Source organism: Solenopsis invicta, chromosome 1 (assembly GCF_016802725.1).
Source record: "Solenopsis invicta isolate M01_SB chromosome 1, UNIL_Sinv_3.0, whole genome shotgun sequence".
Classification (NCBI taxonomy): domain Eukaryota; kingdom Metazoa; phylum Arthropoda; class Insecta; order Hymenoptera; family Formicidae; genus Solenopsis; species Solenopsis invicta.
In genome coordinates, this window is record NC_052664.1 from 9,813,755 (window position 1) to 9,835,813 (window position 22,059).

The following is a 22,059-nucleotide window of genomic DNA, read 5'->3' on the forward strand; positions in this document are numbered from 1 at the left end:
ATAGTGTGTACCTAAGTAATTAATGGCAAAATCTGTCATCCATTCATATATAATCTATTATTAATTTATGTCAGATCTGTATAGCCTGTTGTACATTTTTTTTGAAATTATTTTTATATTATAAGGCCAATCAGTGCGTTTAAAAAAGAAGTTTAATTTTAAGATATTAAAATGTTCTATCTCTGTCTCTGGTTTTTAAATACTAAAACATATTTTAGTTTCAAATGGTGTTTAGATTTAAAACGTTAAAACATTTTAGTTTTAATTGTTTCAGTGTTTCAACTCTAAATTGTTTAAAACTAAAAAAAAATTTTAATTTAACGTTTTCTATCGTATTTAAAAAACACGGAGATAAAAATAAAACATTTCAATATCTTAAAATCAAACACTTCTTTCTTGAGTGTGTATAAATTAAAATGTAAATTATTTAATATTTCTACATTCTTGGTTGTCGTGATGGCTTTTACAATGAATTGAATTGTGTTTATTAATGTTTATTATTTCATTAAGATCAAGAAACTTTACTAAAAGAATGAAACGCATCATAATTCTATAATCATATTTTATAAAAAAAAAAATGCTTCGATTTTACAAAGACCTCTTCTGAATCGCATGTCGCTTGGTGAAATGTAAAACATTTTGCATCTCGTCGAATCATATACACAAGCGAGCGAGATCGCAAGTCCTTTCTCGCAACACCGGTAAAATCGACCGGGCAAGCGTGGTGATAAATAAAAAAAAAAAAAAATCAAGAGGACTGTTCTTCGCTGCTGTTGACGCACCCTGCGTCACGGGACTGTAGCGGTGGCGATGGCGGGAAAATGCGGGGGAAAGAAATCGCACGCGTTTGATGTGCCGCCAAAGAGAACGTGCGTGGGGCACTGGGGAGAAAGAGAGTGGAGGCGGCCAGAGGGTGGAATACACCGTCGGTGGTAGAGTAGTTTCGCGTGGGTTGGTCGGTCGACTGCAACCACGTTTCTGCGCAATCCCCTGCATCCCCCCCGCGATCGCGGAATCCGTTGCTTTCTCTCTCTGTCTCTCTCTCTCTCTTTCTCGTTTGCTTCGTTTTGCCTCGCGTTTCTCTGTTCCTCCACGCCTCGAAGGCCGCGCTTAAACGTTACCGGAAAATTATTACCGGAAAAGCGTTGCACACACGCGTGCGGCGAACCGCGGGACCCACGGAATTACATTGATATTAGTATCGTTTGGCCCGACAGATTAATTAATTAAAACGCACCTCTCCCGCCTGCCGCCTGTGGCCACTCATCCCGCACGCGTATTTGCGTTTCACGCTACCGCTTTAACACACAGAAAGCATACCGAAATATCGCGCGTCGACAATTGTCGAAGGCTCTCGTCGTGCATGCGTGCGAAGCCTCCAATTTACTCTTGCTTGGCTAAATGTAACCTTCGTCAAAAAAATACGATCTTCTAACAAATAATTTGATTAAATATTTTCCTAAATCTCAATTTCTCGTAGCTGTGTTATTGGGAGATCGAGCGTGAAGAAATTCTGCACCGGAAAGAACATTATAATAATTCAGATATGGACACACACACTTACCTTTCTTCGCGTGCAATATATCCGCCGGATCCGGTGGCAGGGACGAACAATGGCTCGGACTCAAACTAGATTGTATCGACGAAAACGGACTTCCTGCACTCGACGGATACCTAAGATAAAGACTGTTCTTAGTAAGTACATTCACATGCTATAAATAAGAGATTTTATTCAGAAAATTATATATATATATTGAAAAAGAAAAAGACCGATTTGTATGAATCTATAATAAGAATTTATTGAAAAATTTCTTTCGGAAGATCTTGATCCTTTGTGTCATGTACAAGACCGACATTTTGGAAATTTTGTACTTGGGATTTTTCCGGTCGCTAATTACGAATCAGAAATCCAAATTTTAAAATTTAAAATGGTCGATCTAATACGATGAATCAATAATTAAGTTATTTTAATTTTTACATATATGAAGTTTAAACATTCAGTCAGAATTTAAAAAAAAAAATGGCCTGTCCAATACGATGGATCAATAATTTAAGTAATTTTTATTAAAAATATTTAATGTTTTATTTATACAAATAAACGCAATAAATGTTATTTTCTTGTCAACTGTATTGATTTTTGAAAATTTTGATATAACATTCAGCCAAAAGAATCCTGCAACAATAAGTTAAAGAATGCAATTATTTTTTTAATTTTTTGTTCGTTATTTTGGTTTTTTCATTTTAAACTTTCGGTATTTGAAAATCTTGATTTCATTGTCAGATTCTGTTGCAGTAATCAAAAAACTCAAAAACTAAGATTTAAAGTAATAAAACTATTTTCTATTTATTCATTTCATTATATCGGTTCCGCCATTTTGTATTTTAAATTTTGAAATTTTTTACTTAAGATTAGGTTTCAGTGGTTCAAAAAATTCCTAGAACTTTATTGTAAGAAATATTGTAAGAAATATTTAAACTATTTATTTAGATTTACAAAAAACATTTGTTCTTGATTTTTCAAAAATTATAATTTATAATAAAAAACCGTTGTGAAAAAATGTGACAAAATTCATAGCAAATCTTAGTGCTCATATAATGATTTACATATAAATTTATATATTACATTTTTTTTATATATTACATTATATTACATTTCTTAAAATTTTTTGAACTTTACGTCGTTACTGTAAATGCAGTTTTTAAATTGAATCAGAAAAGTAAGGATATCATCTTGGCTGAAGAATTATTTTTAGCAACAAATTCTTTACAATTGTCTTCGGGGTAAGGAAACCCTTATAGCTGCTTGTTAACATTAATATTATTAAATTGATTATCAATCATTTAATCCTCACTAACCAATGTAATTTTTTGTTCCTCATTAGCCAACGTGGGGTTACTCGCGCTTTACGCTTCTATTAAAGAATACACCGTGATAAGATGGTTTTCAACTGTAATTTTACGTTAGTTTCAACCTTCTAGTATACGATTAAAAAGTGAAATGGCAATAACAATTGATGAAACTATGTAATTTTGGTACGTACCGACGTATGCAACGCGGAAATTTTACTCGGAAGCGAGTGACCCACGTTGGCTAGTGAAGGTTAATATTGCGAAATTATTTTTCTGATTCAATTTAAAAGTTATGTTTCAACAGATCGACGAATAAGCAGTTCGAGAAATTAGAAAATTTATATAAAATCACATACGAATTATTATTTGAGCATTGAGATCCGCTGTGACTATTGTTGGCCTTTTTCGATTTTAATCGGAAAATCTTAATATTTTATTTTACTTTATTATGAAATTACTTCGAATTTCCAGTCTGTATATTGTTTACGCGTAACCAATTATTTCTCTTAAAGTTAATTAAAAGTGAAAAATATTGAATACGAGTTTCAAGGTAATCCTTACCATCTATTAAAAGGCACGTGTTTTACATATTATAATACCGTTTTAACGAGCGTGTAATTTATCTGTCAATGAACGTTTGCCTTACCAGGGATTGGGTCGCGGCCATCCAGTGGTCTGTCCGTTTAATAGCCTGAGTTTATCGTAAACGCTCTCCGCCGGGCTGCCGGCACCGACGCCAACCCCTACAGCGCCCACCCCTTGTTGCTGCTGTTGCTGTTGCTGCCTCTGCTCCTTCTGCGCGGCCAAATTTCTCAGTACCCTGTTGATCGAGGACACCTGCAATCCGAATTCCGATTCGCAGATGTATAAAACGGACTAATGTAGCTATTATCTTATGTACCAGTTGGAGTTAAGTGAACTCTTAACCCTTTGATTTGCGATGTATCTTACGTTTGTTGTATTTTGGAACCAAAATACACACTTTCTATTGTACTGATACAATATAAAGAAGTTAAAAAATTCTACCGTTATTAGCGATAATCGAATAAAACCATCGTTTTTCGCAGGTTTGCAAAAGAAAATATAAAGTTCAAGTACAAATTTAAAGACAAGATTAATTAGAATTAAATAAAAAAAATAAAATAAAAATTTAACCGTTTACTTGCACTTCTACAGCATAATCGCATTCTTTAATCACAGTTTTACTTTCGTTTAAATTAAGTTTGTACATATTTTTTATTACTTTTATTCTGAAATTTTAGGTAGCAAAGAAATGCGTGAAGAGAAGATTTCTTTTCTGAGGAACATTTTTGAAGGATCGCTCTCTCTCTCTCTTTCTCTCTCTCTTTTTCTCTCCGCTTCCCGATGGTATCGGATTTATTATAAATACGAAGTGTATGGAGAGTGATGAAAATCCTTCGGGAAGGAGGGAGAGAAACGAGAAGACGTTTCTGCCCGATGAAATGCGACGAGAGCGTAATTAAAACGATGCGGTGAGCGGCTGTCGGCGTGGCGCATTGCACGAGGGAGTTAATTACCTCTGCCTTCAATTATATCCGTCTCCGCACCACTCCAAGGGGACTTAGCTTCTGCCGACGCAAGTACGTAAGCACTTGCGCGTTTGCCGCGCGGGTTAACGCTCGTTACGCACGCATCTGCTTACCGAAATTCGCGATCGTTCTTAACTCATAAGTAGCGCAATATTGATAACTGTCACAATATATCACGTTCGATATTACTCGATGCGAGAATTTTAACAGAAAACAAGTAGTTTTCAAGAACAAGATTCACGGAAGAACAAGATTCACATTGCGTACGATCCTATAGAACAAAATAGCTGCAATTATCGTAATTTTACTATTTTTTACAATTTATATTCATGTTATAATTCATATTTATTTAATTTATATTTCTTTTTAGTGCTAAATATATACAGGGTGATTATGACTGTTTCCACGTTTTACCATAGGAGCATGATTTATCGACGGATACGTATTCCTAACATATTATTATATTAGAAATTACAAATGCGTGCTCCTGGTAAAAAATGGAAAGTCATTAATAATCACCCTGTATTTATAGTTATATCTATTTCATGCAAATTATAATTATTAGTTACTATTACTACAAACTTAGTAAACGAACGTAAAAATTAGTTATCACTATTATTCGAAATAACAGTTATAAAAAAGTAATAGCTATAATAGTTATTATAGTTATAATAGTTATAAATAATAGTTAATAATAATTATCACTTATTTTATTATTCACAATTATTCGAATAATTGTATTCACTATAATTGCGATTGTATTTACTACATAGAAATGTTTATTTTAAAGGAAAGAAGTGAGTCGTGAGATAGGTGTGGGGTGGTGAGATATGTATATCTCGTATAATTCGTATTGAATTCTGAACGCAATAATTAAAATTACTTTGCTACAGTTTATTTAGTCAGAATGTAGGATGAACATTGGTACTGGTCAATAGTATTCATTGCGTTCTTATAAAAACTGAATTTCAGTTTTGCAGATAAGATTTTTATAGGTAAGATTTTTACGCAATTTTAATTTTTTAATTTTAATCTAACTTGTGAAGTAGCTTGAATATGGTTTAAAATAATGAAATTGAATTTAATGTGTGACATAATGTGCGTATAAAGTTATTTTATGTACGGGAGAGGACCGCGAGCTATTTGCTTTACTAATGTTTTGACCACTCTTGTGACTTTATTAATTTCTACTTCTCTATTTTCTTTTAATTATTTAATTTTTCTCTCTCATTCTTTTAAAATATATTTAATCGTGTAATTTTCTTATTAAACAATTTTTTCATTTCAAATTACTTTTAATTTTTCTTCAATTCTTATTTACTTTTTTCTACCTTTCTCACTTGTATATCAGAAAGTTGAAGATTCACGAACATTAAATATCTTTGAAAGATGTTTTTGTATCGCAGTCGTATTATTTGACTTTTGTTCTCGGAGATAATTTTTTTATTTAACCGTATTACGCTTTTGCACAAAGCGAAAACAAAGTTAAAAGTTGAATTTTTTACATCATAGCTTGCGACATCATACCAAACGATCTATTTTGCGCGTGTATACGCGAATGCGACCGCGATGAAATATCTACGGGCGCAAAGAATTTACGATCTCCTAAAGACAGAGTCGCTCTTTTTATTTTCGTATCTTTTATTTGTCTTCTTCCGCGGGCTGCGTTCGTCGCTTCTGTCACTTACAGCTCGTATAAATCCCGACGGAGCCGTAAAAGAATTCTCACGAAACTAAAGCAGCAGGTCCTCCTGCTGCCGATAGTTTCGCAATTTATTCCTTTATACTCTTGTATTATGCCACGCACATTGCAGCAAGCAGCGCCATATTAAAGGCGTAAAAAGATTTTTCAATTTTATTATTAAGAGTATCGAAAATTAATGTGTTCAAAGAAAGTTTTTTCCATGTGAGATTCGTGATGATTGAGATACGAATATGGCAATGTAATTTTTTGGGAATATTCGTAACATAATAAATATGACAAATTATTACATAGTTTTAAAAAGAATATATAAATAATACTAATTCCGGTCATCTTTTGGACACTGAATACAATTTTAATTTTCAATTTGCTCCATCACGTCACAATTTTGAAAAATTTATAGGGCAACCTGGGACATAACGTGCAAAGTTATTTGAAAATAGTTTTAAACATATTAAAAGTCAATAAATCAAATTAATTTTTTACTAAAATAATTTTTGGAATATCTATTTTAATGCAAAAGAATAGATTAAAAGGACAAAATTATTGTTTTATTGAAAACGTGCATTAATCCCATTATGCTCCGTTATGCGTGATATAATGGGGCACCGCATAAAACTTGCTTATTTTTCAAAAATAACGTTTAAAATTTCTTAAAAGTAACTTCGAACACCTGATATAAGTAAGAATATATTATTAAACTTTTAATTAATAATATATATATTTTATTAATAATTTTTCTGATACATTATATTACTGTTATTAAAAAAACTAATAAAAATTAAAATTTTGTAATATCTGTAATTATATAAAATTTAATGCAAAACATAATGTATATATACATTTTTCCTTGCAATAATAAAAAACAGACTTCTGTTATTGCTTACTTTACTCAAATGTACTCAGAAACTCTAATGCTCGCAACTCAGTTGCGAAGAGCACAGCGAATACATTAAATAATTTCTCATAACTTTAAGCTAATAATAATATAAAAATTAAAAACAGCATATAGTAAGATACATCTAATAGTAATTATTGCACAACATTTCATTACATAGTAGCATCTTTGTGAAAAGTTATCGACTATGCCCCCATTATATTCCGTAGGTTCGTTATGCCCCGAATTCCTCTAATTAGTTGCAAGAAAGAGTTATTTGTTAAAGATGTATAATATGCTGTGTGACAAAGAACAAAGAGATAAATATAAAGCATATAGGAGCCAGACATGATAAACGGCGCGCAAATTCACTTAGAATTAATAACAATGATCAAAATAAGATTATATTAGAATTGTAACGTTTCGACTCTTCTTTTGAGCCATCCTATCAGTACAGGTTGATGAGCGCTGTACAAAAATAAACAGGATATTGTTGATAAACAGGATATTGTTGATTTTAAAACAGAAGAAGTGTCAAAATATGCGGGCTGTTAGACATGATATAGTGGACATATTTTCCTGTTAGAATTGGCAATTGTCAAATACGTGTCATGTAGTGTAGTTGTAGTAATAGTAATTTTTTAAGCAAAAAAATATATATAATTTTAGATCAAAATTGAGTCATGAAATAAAAAATAAGGGTTAAATTGTAAACAGTCAAATTAAAAGTTAGGTACTATTGTAACGAGTTAAGTAAGTACGCACAACCATCAAAAGTGAAAAAGTATGACATGATGTAATATGACAAAGTTGTTCGTAATATTATAATTACGATAAATGACATGCTGGAGAAGCCACTTTATTGAAGTCAAAATTAAATATGTTAGGATTTTTAATCCTCTAAAGGAATTTTTTACGTTGGCTATAATTAATAAGATATTCTTGGTTAAATATCTATTGCGAAAAAACTGCACTCAAAGAAAAAAGATCGTATCAGCAACTATAAATATGTGAACAAATACCATTTTAACTTTTATATTTCAAAGTTGTAATAAAAACAATAATAAGCTACATAAACTAAGAAAACATAGTAATGTTAACCTTTTGTAAAATTGCTGAATAAATTATAGAAAAAAAATAATGCACAATACATACAGGTGACGAAAAAAATTGAACTGATTGACAATGAGATTCGAACTCGGGACCTCTTGTTCTCATTCTTAGCACATCGAGCCCTGCATCACTGTTTCATTTCTATTATAGTTATTTCGGTCATATACTTAATCGGCCGTAAACTGGAAGTATGTAATTGTCATACTTACAAGTATTTAATAGTAAAGTCTATACTAAAACTATGTAATTATAGTTGAGGTGCTGTAAACTGACCCAGATAGCCAAATGAGTTCAAGATGCCGTTAGGTTGCTGTCAAGTTGTAGCAATAGATTTCGACAAACTAGGGACAAGATGCCTCCTTATTATGTGTGAAATGTTGCTCTCACGTGAATTCTAAATTTGATGATGATAAATTGATAGCACGTCTTAATGGCATCAAGATGCTGTCATCTCGTCGCGTGCTGTTACTTTCCTATCAACATAGCGCGTTATTAATCCTTAATGTTTGCTTTTGAAATTTCATAAATTGATAATGTCTATTGGTCCTCATGTTGCTAACTCAATTTGCACAAGATCCCGATTCGGCAAATTAACGGCAACTGCACAACTTAACTTGTGCAGTTCACTAGTTTACTTAATGTACTAAATCACGATTGGCTATCTTGGAATGGTTGTACAAATATTGTTGCCGTACTGATGCAAATTATTTTATTTTTATTGCAACTTTATTCAATTATGTGGATTAATTCTACATAATAAAACTTGTCACTTTTAATTGCTATAAATTTTTCTTAGGGGGTAAATTGGATCAGTAATAATGTATCCAATAACTTTCAACTATTTTTTTAAATTAAAAAGTTTTTCAAAAATAGTTTAATTGTTTTAATATCACGGATGCCAAAATTAAAAAAAAAATGTTCAAATTTTTGCAAAAATTTATATGTAAAAATCTTTTATGATATTAAATACGAATCTAATGCTAAAGGTGAGATATTCAAAATAATGAAATTAATATTGATGAAAATTGATTGATGAAAATTAAATTATGTTTGAATTTTAACAAAAAAATCAATGTAGGGATTGTTTGCATACATACTAAATATTTAATCATGAATATTTTGTTAATCAGCTAACTCAAAAAATTCTTTTGAGAGCTGAAAGTTTGAATGACATATTTAATTTTGATTGTAATAAAATTTCTTCAATATACGTCATATATTATAATTTAACAAAGCACACAAAAATAGCTTTTTTCTCTTTAATTGCAAATTTTACAAAAATGTAATGTGACGGAGTAATTCGGAAACCAAATTCATATTCAGCATCCAAAAAAAACTATAGAAAATGATTAGTCTTATTTGGGGTAAACAAATCATTTTATGTAAAAAAAAAAAAAAAAATATATATAAAAAAAATATATATATATATATATATTATAAAATATTATTCCTTATCTTTAAGAAGAAGGCTTGATTTCGTTTTGTAAACTTTTTTTAGTTTCATATTTGATAAACTAGTTAAAACAAAACAAACGGCAAGTTAGTCACTTCTACAATATAAATTCAACATTTTATTTTTAAGATTTCGATATAATCAATAACAAATCTTTCTCTTTCTTTCTAAAATGTCTTAAAGTTTTTGCAAACTATCAGTTGATAAATTTCTTACTTCATGAGACAAAATTTTTAAATAAAAAAAATACATTTTTTTAAAACCGTATATTTTAATGCAAGCATTTGTTTGTTCTGTTTAAGTAAAAATATTCATTTTTAAGTAAATTAACATATTACTTTAAGGATAATTTTGTATTTTTACACTTTTTACATTTAAATAATAATTTTATAAATAAGCTAATAATATTAAACTTAATTAAATAGTTTACTTAAATTAAAAAATCTGATTATCTTTAATATAAAAATAATCTAACAGTACCTATGTTCTAAAACTGCAAGAAAAATTACTTGATTAAAAATTATATTTTTATTTTGTTCGCATAAATATTTCAATTAAAGACTGTTTAATTTGATTGCAAGTAAATAAACTATAAAACCCACCAAATAAATAATTATTTTATTTTAAGATATTTTTTTTCTCTAGAAAAGTGAACGATCTCGAAACACTATGTATTCATATATATACAGAGTGATTATTAATGAATGTCCCCACTTTTTACCATAGAAGCACGCATTTGTAATTTCTAATATAATAATATGTTAGAAATACGTATCCGGTAAATCCTCCTATGGTAAAAAGTGGAGACATTCATTAATAATCACCTTTTATATATATATATATAGAGAGAGAGAGAGAGAGAGAGAGAGAGAGAGAGAGAGAGAGAGAGAGAGAGAGAGAGAGAACAATTTTGTTGAAGCATTTAAAAATTACTGAATACAGATTTGAAAATAATCTTCTTGGACTTTTAATATAATTATGAAAGACGTTCAAGCATGCAGTGCTTACAAAAAGTTTTGACATTCTAGCAACCAGCTTGTGCATCCCATATACGAGTAATTCTTTTGATGGTCTAAGAAAATTACTTTCAAGTTTGTATGTAGCTAAATTTTTAGATACTTTAGCAAAACTGTTCTTTCCGTGTAATTTTTCATGATTATCCGTCTTGATTACGTTTTATTGCACACACCGAATCAAAAGGGACAAGACACGCGAGAAATAAACCGGATGACGGCGGTACCAGCGACAGAATGCCGGATCGGTCATAGAAGATATTCGTTCCCCGGGGTTTGTTAGACCCGATGTCAGAGTACCACGGCGTTGAAACGAGCTGACATCTCGGACCCACCACCGGAGCGGAGCGTCATCCCCCTCGGCGCCCACGACGACCACCATCACCACTACAACCGCACGATCTCGTCGTGTCTCTCCGTCGCTGACGCGAAAGAGACGTCACTGGCATTCACCCCTCGTCTTGTCGCCAACATCCACCGATGTCCGAAACATCCTGCCTTCACGTACCTCCGAAGATTCAAATACCTCCCGTCAGCAAATTAACAATCTCCATGTAGCGTGGAAGGGGATTCGAATAGTTGAACGATAGATAACGAGCCGGGATCAAAGACACTTCATTACGCTTTATTTAACTATAAACGTCCGATCGTTTTTCAAAAAATGCAATATTACATGCGTATACTTGATTCCTTCGCAAATACAATAAAAAATTGTACGAATTTCTGTACGATGCTTTTTCTAAAACGAACCTATAAAAAGCTTTCAACTTGACAAAAAGTGTGATGACAGAGTTCTTTCGCGACAAACGATCAAGCTTTAAAGAGACATAAAGGATGCTTACATAAAGTATCGTTTTTTCTAATTTTACGTTATTATTTTTTCTTTTCGACGATATTGAGATTTTTGATGTTTCAAATTGCACTTCTATCACGTGTCGGAGTGCGGAAATCCACGCAATCTTTCGGATTAGGCAAGCCGGTTTCTCGATGATTCCAAGCTGCGCTTGTGAAGTTGGCCGATGTCAAAACCGATTGTACAATGAAAAAAGTTGTCGCGTACAAAGAAGCACTTGGCGACAAAGCCAGAAACCCAACGAGCGACGGCTGCCTGTCAAGGGACAATCGGCGCCTCGCGTGACATCGAGTGTCCGGGCTGTTTGACCGTTTTTTGATTGACGTCAAACCGCAAATCGTTGCGATATATTTACGACGTGTGTCACCCCCGTCATTATTCGTGGAGATCGTTGTGCCGTGGAAATCGACACCACAATGAGCCAGGCTTTTGTGGCGAGCCAAACAGGCGCTTTGCAAAACCATGAAGACCACTTTCATACTGCGACATTTCCTCTTTGGAGCCAATGCCGATCGCGAAGGTAGAAGGTTCTTCTAGACGCGTATAAGTTACCCCACTTCTCCGCATTAAATTTTAATGACGGATTGTATGCCGTTAGAGCTGACTTTTATAAAACGGATTTCAGACGAGATGCGAGTGGAAAGGTAACAAAGGCGGACTCTCGATTTAAATTCAAACGCGGACCTTGGTTCATCAAAATATAAAAATTGGAAACAAACGCACTCCTCTGGAAGCTATTTATTAGCCGAAATTAATTCAGTGTTGCTTTAAACGCTGGCATTTCATCCGAGGAGGATCGGACGCGGATAATGAAAGACACGCGGGGCGAAAATTCGTGGCGTTTTATTGGCTCATCGTCGACAATGGGATTCCCGACACATTTTTGCACGGATACAGCGTCGCGCGATGTGATACGCGAATAGCATAAAAGGAACGTAGATATTATCCTTCATCCGTGCGCGGCTCGCACAAAGGCGGACACGCGGCGAGGGCTGGAAACGCGGTGCAAGAGGAAGAAGCCGGCATCGGATCGATGAAATTAGCATGAAGCGTGAAGAGCTCGAGGGTGGCCGATCTCTTAAAAAGGGTGCTAGATAGAGACGTCATAATATTGCTCTCACGTGACACCTTCGCGATGGCTGTCCGACGGAAAATCTCTTTCGTCGAGAAAATCAGCGGAGTATTTCCAGCAAATCGCGGCATAAAAACTACTTGTGAAACAAATCATTGTAGCGGTTAATATCTCTTCTGATACTTTAGCAGGTCTTGCCAAAGAGAGAGATAAACGTAGTTAATTTAAGAATATAATTTATATTTATAGCTGCTTTACTGAAGTATCTAGAAACTTAGCTGAACACAGATTCACAAACGATTTCGTTAAACCATTAAAATAAATACGTAGGACACTCGAGCTGGTTGCTTGAAGAATGTTAAAACTTTTTTGTTTCGATTGCTCACCATACTTGAACACCCTTCATAATTATTTTGATAGTACAAAAATCTCATTGTTTTCACACGTGACATTTAAGTTAGATACTTCAGCGAAAGCCCCTATTGTTCTTTCCATATAATTAACCTACAAATTTATTTCTAATTATTAATCTAGATTAAAAAATATCTTAATATTTCCACATAAACATTAATGAGGAATATAAATTTATACTTATGACTATTTCTTATAAGGATTTATAAGAGCATTAAATCTATATTTATAAGTAACATAATCTCTCAAATAAAATAAATTTCTCTTTCTCTCTTTTTTCCGTTTACTCTCGGATTTTACCTTTTTTCATTCAGAAAAACTTGCGAATTCATCGTTTTGATGCACATCCAAGTACGTGGTCTCTCATCATTAAGATTTATTTGCTAGGAACATAAGCTGCCATAAGATTGCCGATATCGCACTACCTTGCTCCTAAATCGCACTACCTTGCAATGTATAAATTCAACCATAGCACTTGTACATTCTTTATGGATTATTTGGAAACTACATAATATTATCATCATCCTTCACTGAAGTCAACATTTTAAGAACAATAGAAATTTATTAATATTTATAGAGAAATCATAACTTTGCTGCTATTTTTCGACATATTTCGTAGCTTGATTGCAAAAAAAGGTAAAAACAAATAATCTAAATTTTGATAATTTGTAATAACCACAATATTATTTAAATTAAATTAACAAAGTTTAATAACTTTGTGCTGTTATTTTTAGATTAAATAAAGTTTTGCAAAATGCTTTAGTCTCCTAAATCGCAACATGTCTTACAATTAGTTTCCTAAATCGCACTATTTCCTTAATCATGGTTATACATATAAAATCAAATATAATAATCATACAAAATATATATTGTAACAATATTGTCGTAATGTAGCAATGTTATTGAAAATTATATTTAGTTTACGACAATTACCTCCAATATTAATAAAATTATGCTTATCTAAACGCGTTTTTGCTCGAGAAGAAAGAATCTAACCGAAAAAGTGTTGCCTTGCCCTAGAAAAAGTAATATTAACATGTGGTGCGATTTAGCAGACCGGTTGCCTAAATCACACTATTTGAAAACGTATTAAAAATCGTCATTTAAAAATTTGTGACGATACATAAAATTTTGAAAAAGAAAGTATGAAAAGAGAAATGTTGTACTTTATTATGAGGTGAGAAAATTAGAAATATATTCCTCATAATTTCTTAATTATAAGTTTTTATCTCAAACGTGGTGCGACTTCGGCAACTTTACCCCACGTTATTTACGTCTTAAATGCAATGCACAAAATCTGATCTCAGTTGAACGCACGAACAGGTAAGATTCTTTTTAATCGCCGTGTTGGGATTTCATAGCCACGTGAAGGCGTGGAGCATACATAATAGCGCGTGCGTTATCTCTTAACGCATAGGGACGGGGTGCAAACGGAGAGCGCGACTGCAATTTTTACGAGTGCTTATTCGCGGTAGTCGCGTATTTCCTGCTCCAGCTCGTTCATATGTATGTATGATGCCGAGGGTGTTAACCGTGAAGAGGGCGGAAGAACACGAAGGGTGCGCCACGACTTTCTCTTTTCCTCTCTCCATTCAGACTACTTCCGTTATCCTGGGGGTCCGAACAAGCCTGCTGTATAGCACAGCTTTATTATCGCGAAAACATCCTGGAAATAATGGCCGGACGATTCGACACGCATAATCAGCAGCACTTCATAAAACTTATTCAAAAGTCAAGAAGTACACTTCGGAAGAGACATAAATGCAGTCGCGAGTGCAATAATTCTAAATACGTTGAAGGGGAGTGCAAGCCTTTTCTTTTTGAAACAAAAAAGCGGCGAGAAATAATAGATTATAATAATTTCATGAAAACTTTTCTCGTGTTAAAAGTCAAATGACAATGATAAAGAGAATACCGAATATCAATTTCGTTTTGTCACTTTGCGTGTTGCATACGGAAACTTTCTCTTTCTAGTACGTGAGAAGTATATAAAACATAATGAAATTTTACAATATATATGGATTTTTATTATGTGGAGGAAAATGATAAACTCACTGTTTAAACTATGTAATTTGTGAACGAAAATCGTGGAAATTTTATTCTCGCTTCTCAAGAATTCGTTTTTAGCAGATTTTATATAAAAAAAGATTTTATATAAGTGTATAGATTTTTATGTCTTCAATTATTTAAGCAAATCATGTTTTCATCAGAAGAGTATACCGAGGAAAATTGAATCAATTTTTCTTCACAGGCAAAAAAAATAATAAAAAACTAATTTTTTATTATTAAGTTTTACTATAAATGTTTAATCTTTAGCTTGAGCTCTTTATATAATAAAATAATACATAAACATGGTATTTCTTATTGCATTTTCTATTAATGTACTTAGTTTCTAAAAAAAAAAGTGCGCGTCTCTTTAGAAGAATTATGCTAGTATTGGCAATTTTTATTTATATTTTTCAAGCGCATCGATCTAGAAGTATCGTGATCTAAATGTCGTTAATAAATTTTCAAATGTCATGCTAATGTTATGCTAACTAATTATATTATATTATATTTCCTGCTCGTATTCTCGAATGCTGACACTACGAGATTTTAAAGCGAAGAGTAACGCGATGAATTAAATCCGTGATAATCGGCTTTGAATGTGAATGCGAACGGAGATGAGCACTGTGAAAATCTATGGTCGCCATTGACACGGCGCGTTAATCGGGGCTTACATATTACTCGCGCATTATATCTCTGCGCTTCCTACGCGCGTGTTTGATATTTGAAACGGGGGCTGCGGGGGTGCGAGGACACGTCGGCACGTGCTGATGACATCCGGCGTGTAGTACAGCGTACGCGCGAGCCGAAAGTGAGCAAAAGGCCGTAACCTGTCATTAAGTCACCCCTCTTGATCGCGTGTCGATCAAGGGATGCGATCGGTGAATACGAATCTCGAAATCACGGGTTTCTGTATCGAAATGATAACAATATTGTACCATAAATATACCTTTCCCTTTGTGGCTATGGGTTGAAACAAGACTGTGATTATTTAATACAATTAATACTATTTTTTAAAAATTTTGTTACTAATTACTATTGTAATTTAGAATTTTATCTTCAAAAAGCTTAATAAATTTTAATCTCGATTATATCAAATTTTTATCAAATTCTTTTACTTATAATGAACTTATTGAGGATATTTGTATTAAATTATATCTTACTGTTCTCTGCAAATGCTTATAATTTTAGAGAATTGAACTATTTTTTAAAAATTTTGTTACTAATTACTATCTTAATTTAGAATTTTATCTTCAAAAAGCTTAATAAATTTTAATCTCTATTATATCAAACTTTTATCAAATTCTTTTACTTATAACGAACTTATTGAGGATATTTGTATTAAATTATAGTACATATATATATAATACATTTTTATATAAATTTTTAACATTCATAAGTCAAAGACTACAGTAAAATATTTGTATAATAAGTTGTAATAAGCATGTGTTAAAATAAGATATGTGGGAACGATTGTGAGAGTAGATGTAAGCTCCGAAATCTCCCTCTTCTTTTTTAGAATCGACGCCGTGACAATCGGAGTGCCCGGTGCTGGTTGTTGTAGGAAAGAAAGGCGCGCGATTTCTCGGCGATTATTCGCAATTACGATCATGACCAATTCGATCATGACCAATTCGGAGATCCGAAAAAGTGCGGCAACAGGCGCGCCACGCGCCTATACCGGGGAGATCTAGTATAAATTCTGCACCCTCCGCAATATAGCGCGAAGTTCTCGTACAAAGAGTCATCACCCCAGTTCGCGTGGGAAATTCGGCTGGGATCAGGATTGGAGACGACAAAAAAACTGCGCGCGATAGAGAGAAAGAGAGGCGATCTTAGAGGCTGATGTCTCTATTATGCGCGTTTGTGACAGACTAGCGGACCCCAGTTAATTCGATCTGATAACTCGAAATATTCATGTCGCACTTTCGTTCGCTGGGATGAAAGATAGATCGTGTATGTTCTCTCGATTACAAATACTACCGCTTATCTCGTCATTTATCTTCTTATTTCAACTTATTTTATATAAAAATAAAAATTTGAGAAATGTCCAATAGTTTTATGCAAATTTTACATATATTATAATATTGTATACTTATATGTATAAATGTTTTATACACACATACACACGCACACATATGTAAAATGTGTAGTGACCAGAAAAAATAAAAAGCTATCTTTATAAAACTGGTTTGCTCTAGTTAAGGTTAAAAAAAAAAAATATGTTACATTTTGTTTGTAAAACTGAAAATTTATTTTAAATAAACGTTCCCAATTAAAAATTCAAATTTTAATTTAATGTATATAATGCTGTATTTATTTTTAATAAATTACACATTTAAAAGTGACAAAATAAAAAAATCAGTTAAAATAATATATTATTTCAATTTTAATTTTACAACACAACAATATCTTTTTAATCTCACCTTTGACAAGATTTTCTATTTTTCCATTGTGTGATAAAAACATCCCATATGATATTTTCTATACCATGATTTATAATTTTCTAAATATGACAATCTTGAACCTCTTTCTCGTGTTTTTTTCAAACTCTAATTCTTTTAACTAAATAAAATTAAATACTAATTGGATTATGACAGCAAATGTTTATGTTGATATAATTAATGATAATTTGGAGAAGTGCTTGCTGAAGTACGGGCTAGAAGATAATTTTACTTTCCAGCAAGATAATGTCTAAAGCACACAACATAGTCAAGCTTTTTCGTTTTTGCCGCATCAAACAGTTCCAATAGCCTCTGTAGTCTTTAGATTTGAATCCAATTGAAAATCTGTAGGTTCTGGGTAATAGAATTCACAAATATAGAATAACTATTAAGAACTTTTATTTTGAAATATTTTACAACTAGCATGAGAGAATCTAGACAAATATCTGCAAAGTTTAATTGAAAATATGCTCAATAGATTTTAAAAAGTTATTAGAACTAAAAGAAGATCATTGTTCTAATATAATGTTGTGTTGTAAAATTAAAATATTTATTATATTTTAATTAGTATTTTATTTTATCGCTCTTAAATATGTCATAATAGAAATAAATATAGCATTATGTGACAAACACTAATTTATGTGTCAAAAATTTAATTTTTACTTTTTGCTTAAAGAATATAATCCTAAACACTAAAGTGATATGTCGGCATCGGCAACTTTCCTCTATGTAAAAAAATTATCGCGTATTAAATATTTTGATAGACACACTTTTTTCAAATACGCAAACCTAAAAAGTTATATATAAGCTATAAAAGCGACAGTAAGTAGAATGCAAAGGAAAATAATTGATCCGAAATCTAAAATAATGGAACTTTTATTATTAAACACTCGAAATTCACTTTACGAAGAACGCGAAACGTATAATTACAAATAGTAATTTAAATTAGAATTTGTAATTAACGGTGGAGAAGATGCAATTATTATTACCTTTTAAATCAAAAGTTTGAGATATAATGGAATAGCATAAAACGTGCGAACGAGGCGCGAAAGTATCCAAGCCAATTCCAGACGACGGAGACGATTCCGCCCGGTGTATCGTTATCTCGCGAGCCATTATTCCAGAAGTTATCATAGTCGGTTTGATTTATCGCAAGGACCGCCAAGAAACTTAGTGCGATCCCTAGCCCCATATCGTGGATCGTATTCCAGCAGTGTGGCGGAATATTATTGGTTTGAAGAGAGAGAAAGAGAGAGAGAGAGAGAGAGAGAGAGAGAGAGAGAAGAATAACGAAAGATCGGCGTAAGGTAAGATTAAAAGTATGGGACAAATAAAAAATTAAATAGAAATATTGTATATGTATAAGAAAAGTCGCAATTATGCCGCGATTGCAATATGATGAAAAATATACGTTACATAATATCCCTTCTATGATAAGAAATGACGCAATTATGCGTACATTAATTGCAATATATTACTGTATGAGAAGAGTTGTTATATAATAAAAAATTAAGTCATTAATTCGCGATCAAGCCTGTATATTTATCGGTCGGTCACGTGCGCACCGAAAACGAGAGGAACAGGGGTTGGGAGAAAGGAGTCGAATGGTCGCGCGCGCAAGATACAAATTACATTTAAATAGAAGTCGGGAGGAACGCGTGGTATTCGCAATTTAAACAGAAAGAGCCGCGGCGAGAGCAAAACGGACGAAAAGAGGAAAAGAGAGAGAGAGAAAGAGAAAACGGCGAGGTGGCGTGTTTCAAAATACGACGTTAGCGGAAAAAGGACAGAAATAACGAAGGGGAGAAGGAAGAGAGGCACGGGACAAGAGAGCAGGAGGCACAAGGGATGAGGGGGGGGGAGGGGGACGTCTGATGCCACGTATAATCACAGCTTTTAATCTGGAACGGCAGAGGGTTCCTCTCTTTCTCTCGAGGATATAAGGGCTACCTCGAAGGCGGCGAAGGGGTGGCGGCGATTCACCGCTGCCGGTAGCGCTCGTCCAAGAGGGGCACTCGGTATTTAGCGGCGCACCGGGGGTTCCCTCGGATAGCACGGGGGTGGTACGGATGCCACGCGTCGCGCGTTATTGCCTCCTCTCAGACGAGTATGACGAACGAAGCACCAGCGGCGGCAAATCCCCTCGGTATCCTTGGACTCTTACGATCCATGACCGGCGAACGTCGGTTATACAGGAGCGCGGCGGGAAAAGGGGGGAGGGATACCTCGAATTTGCAAAGAGGTTGCCACGTGTGCCAATATTTAACGAACCTGCCACGCGTTCGTACGTTTTACATAAAAACTAATCAAGATAAATGGAGGATTAAATTTGGTAACTCGAAGTACACATTTTAAAGATTTTAAATCTAATAATTCCTCCAATTTCAACCCACAGTCAATGGCGATGGTTCTAGAGGAAGGCAATATTACAAGTTTCATGTTTCGCATGATTTCGCGAACGTTGAACGAGACGATGATGTATACCGCAGGATCGATCGAACGAAAGACCGATTCCAAACTGTCCGCACGATCTTGACGGTGAACGCGAAAGGGACGATGATCGATCAGATGGCGGATACGGTCGTATTCGAAAAGCACGGCGCGTAAAGAGGTGCACGGTGAAAAAGAACGATAAAGGAATCTGGCGCTCGCGGAGATATCGTGATTGCGTGTCGAAGACGCGGGGACAGGGAAAAGACGAGGTTTGAGTCGAGTAACGGGCGCGGCGGCGAGACCGCGCACCAGTTCAGAAGAGAAAAAAAGAAAAAAAAGAAAACTTGGCCATTCGGAAAGAGATCTCAGCGTCCGATAGTCACCGTCGAGAGAACGGCGCGGAAGACAATCGAGGCTGAGAAGGCTGAAAGTCGATATCCTTCGGCCGCATCGGGCCGTACTCGTGTAGTCAACGTATACGAGCGCCGTTCATGAGCGAGGCGACGACGACGACGACGATGATGATGATGATGACGATAAACGCCTGGCCTGGTAAGATCGCTGATCGCCCTGATCGGACGGGACAGCCGGTACACGGTGGATGAACTCGAACAGCTATGACTGGAGCGTGGTATAGGGTTGCGAGAGCAGTCAGCGGCTAAAATGATGTTAACTGCTTCGACAGAGTTATTCCCCGCATCCGGGAATTTCCCCCTCCCTCTCTCTGCCCCTCCGTCATATTTCTGTCGAGAGTAGAACAGCCTTTTTATCTGACATTTACTGCATTGGCGCACGACGTTATAAATAATGAGGCAGATCTTTTGCTCTTTTTAATTACACAAAGAAAAAATTAAGGTGAAGTAATGACGAGATGACGTAATATAAAATCCGAGAGTCGCATCTTAACTTGGAGAATTGTACGTTTTAAATGACTTACGAGCTAGAGCCAATTGATATTCTTGACGTTAATTCGGATATTTAATCTTTATCCACGCCCATTAATACTTTTACAATTTCCTACAATCTTATCTGAAGACTCATTGAATTCTGGAAACACTTATATCGTCTGCTACTACGCTGGCTGCTTCATTAAAGAGACATTAAACTTTCACGAGCCGCATACATATACCAAAAACTTGCTATTCCGTTCGATTTAACGGAAGAAACACGATCGCACTGTCATCTGGGAAAGTGTACCGTTGCGAGATCTACAACTCGTGATTGAAGCAACGTTCACTATGACGTCATAGAGAGACGCGGACGTTTAGCAGAAGACGGCGAGCCACGCGACTTGATCGTTACAATGGCTACGTTTTCGATGGACGCGGTAAGTAACCGCAACAATGCCGGGGGGAGACAGCTCCGGGGACGGCGGTGGAAGAACCAAAGTAATGGATGGTTCCTGGAACCCGAGGCGAGTGAATTGTTGGCCCCTGCACGTCCGCCTTGGAGACACCCTCGCCTTGCTCCGGCCGCGTAAATCAATGCACCCCTTCGTACTCTCGCGCGCACCACCAACCCCCTCGACCTCCCGCCCTCCATCCTCCACTTACACCACTATCTACGCCGCCAGCAACGTCGTCGTGGCCAAGCCCTTACTCTCTCTCTCTCTCTCTCCCTCCCTCTCGCGATAGCAGCTCTCTTCTTCACCCCGGAGAAGGGTGAGTTAGGGGGTGTCGGAGACGTCCGGCTACTGCATTATGTATTTCTCACCGAGCCGCCACTAACTTCCACTCTCTCTTCCTCGTCCCTCCTTCTTTTCCCTTTTCACCCCAGTTCTCCGTTCTTTCTCGATGCCCGCTACCTTTTCGCGTTTCTTCTCTGACCGAGAACGAATCCTTCCCGCTGCTCAAGTCCTTTTTTTCTCGCGCGAGCCGACGTTCCTTTTAATCACCCGACCCGTCGGCGGTAGCAGAAAGGTCGGTATTACACTCACACACACACAGAATTAATTTCCTACGCCTATGAGCTTGAGGTTGGCTCTTCATTACGGAATAAAATAATGTGCGTGCGAAAATTCATTGCAATTCAGCATTTAAATACGAAATGATGGGATTTTCATTTTCTTATTTCAACCGATACTTTTTTTACGCATGATATAACGCGTTGATTAATTGATCTCTTAAGCTTTACTCGCGACATGATACAGCGAAAGCGACGGTAGAGTACACTTAATCAAAAGCGTTCTGCGCTCTTCCAGCACGTAGGTGGTGGCGTGTATGTACGTAACCAAGAGGGAGAC

General features: G+C 34.8%; 1 protein-coding gene across 5 annotated transcripts in view; it reads right to left on the minus strand.

Moving 5' to 3' along the window:
* The window catches only part of LOC105199542 (paired box protein Pax-6), a 146,255-nt gene that overhangs the window by 74,181 nt on the left and 50,015 nt on the right, over positions 1-22,059 (minus strand). For all 5 annotated transcript variants that reach the window (XR_003269194.2, XM_026139003.2, XM_026139001.2 and 2 more), the window contains exons 5-6: positions 3,497-3,687; positions 1,565-1,674 (exon numbers count right to left, since the gene is read on the minus strand). Coding sequence is in view for 4 of the 5 variants with exons in the window: in XM_026139003.2 (XP_025994788.1) it covers positions 1,565-1,674; positions 3,497-3,687 (301 nt within the window). In the remaining variant the exon portion in view is untranslated. The remainder of the gene's footprint in view (positions 1-1,564; positions 1,675-3,496; positions 3,688-22,059) is intronic.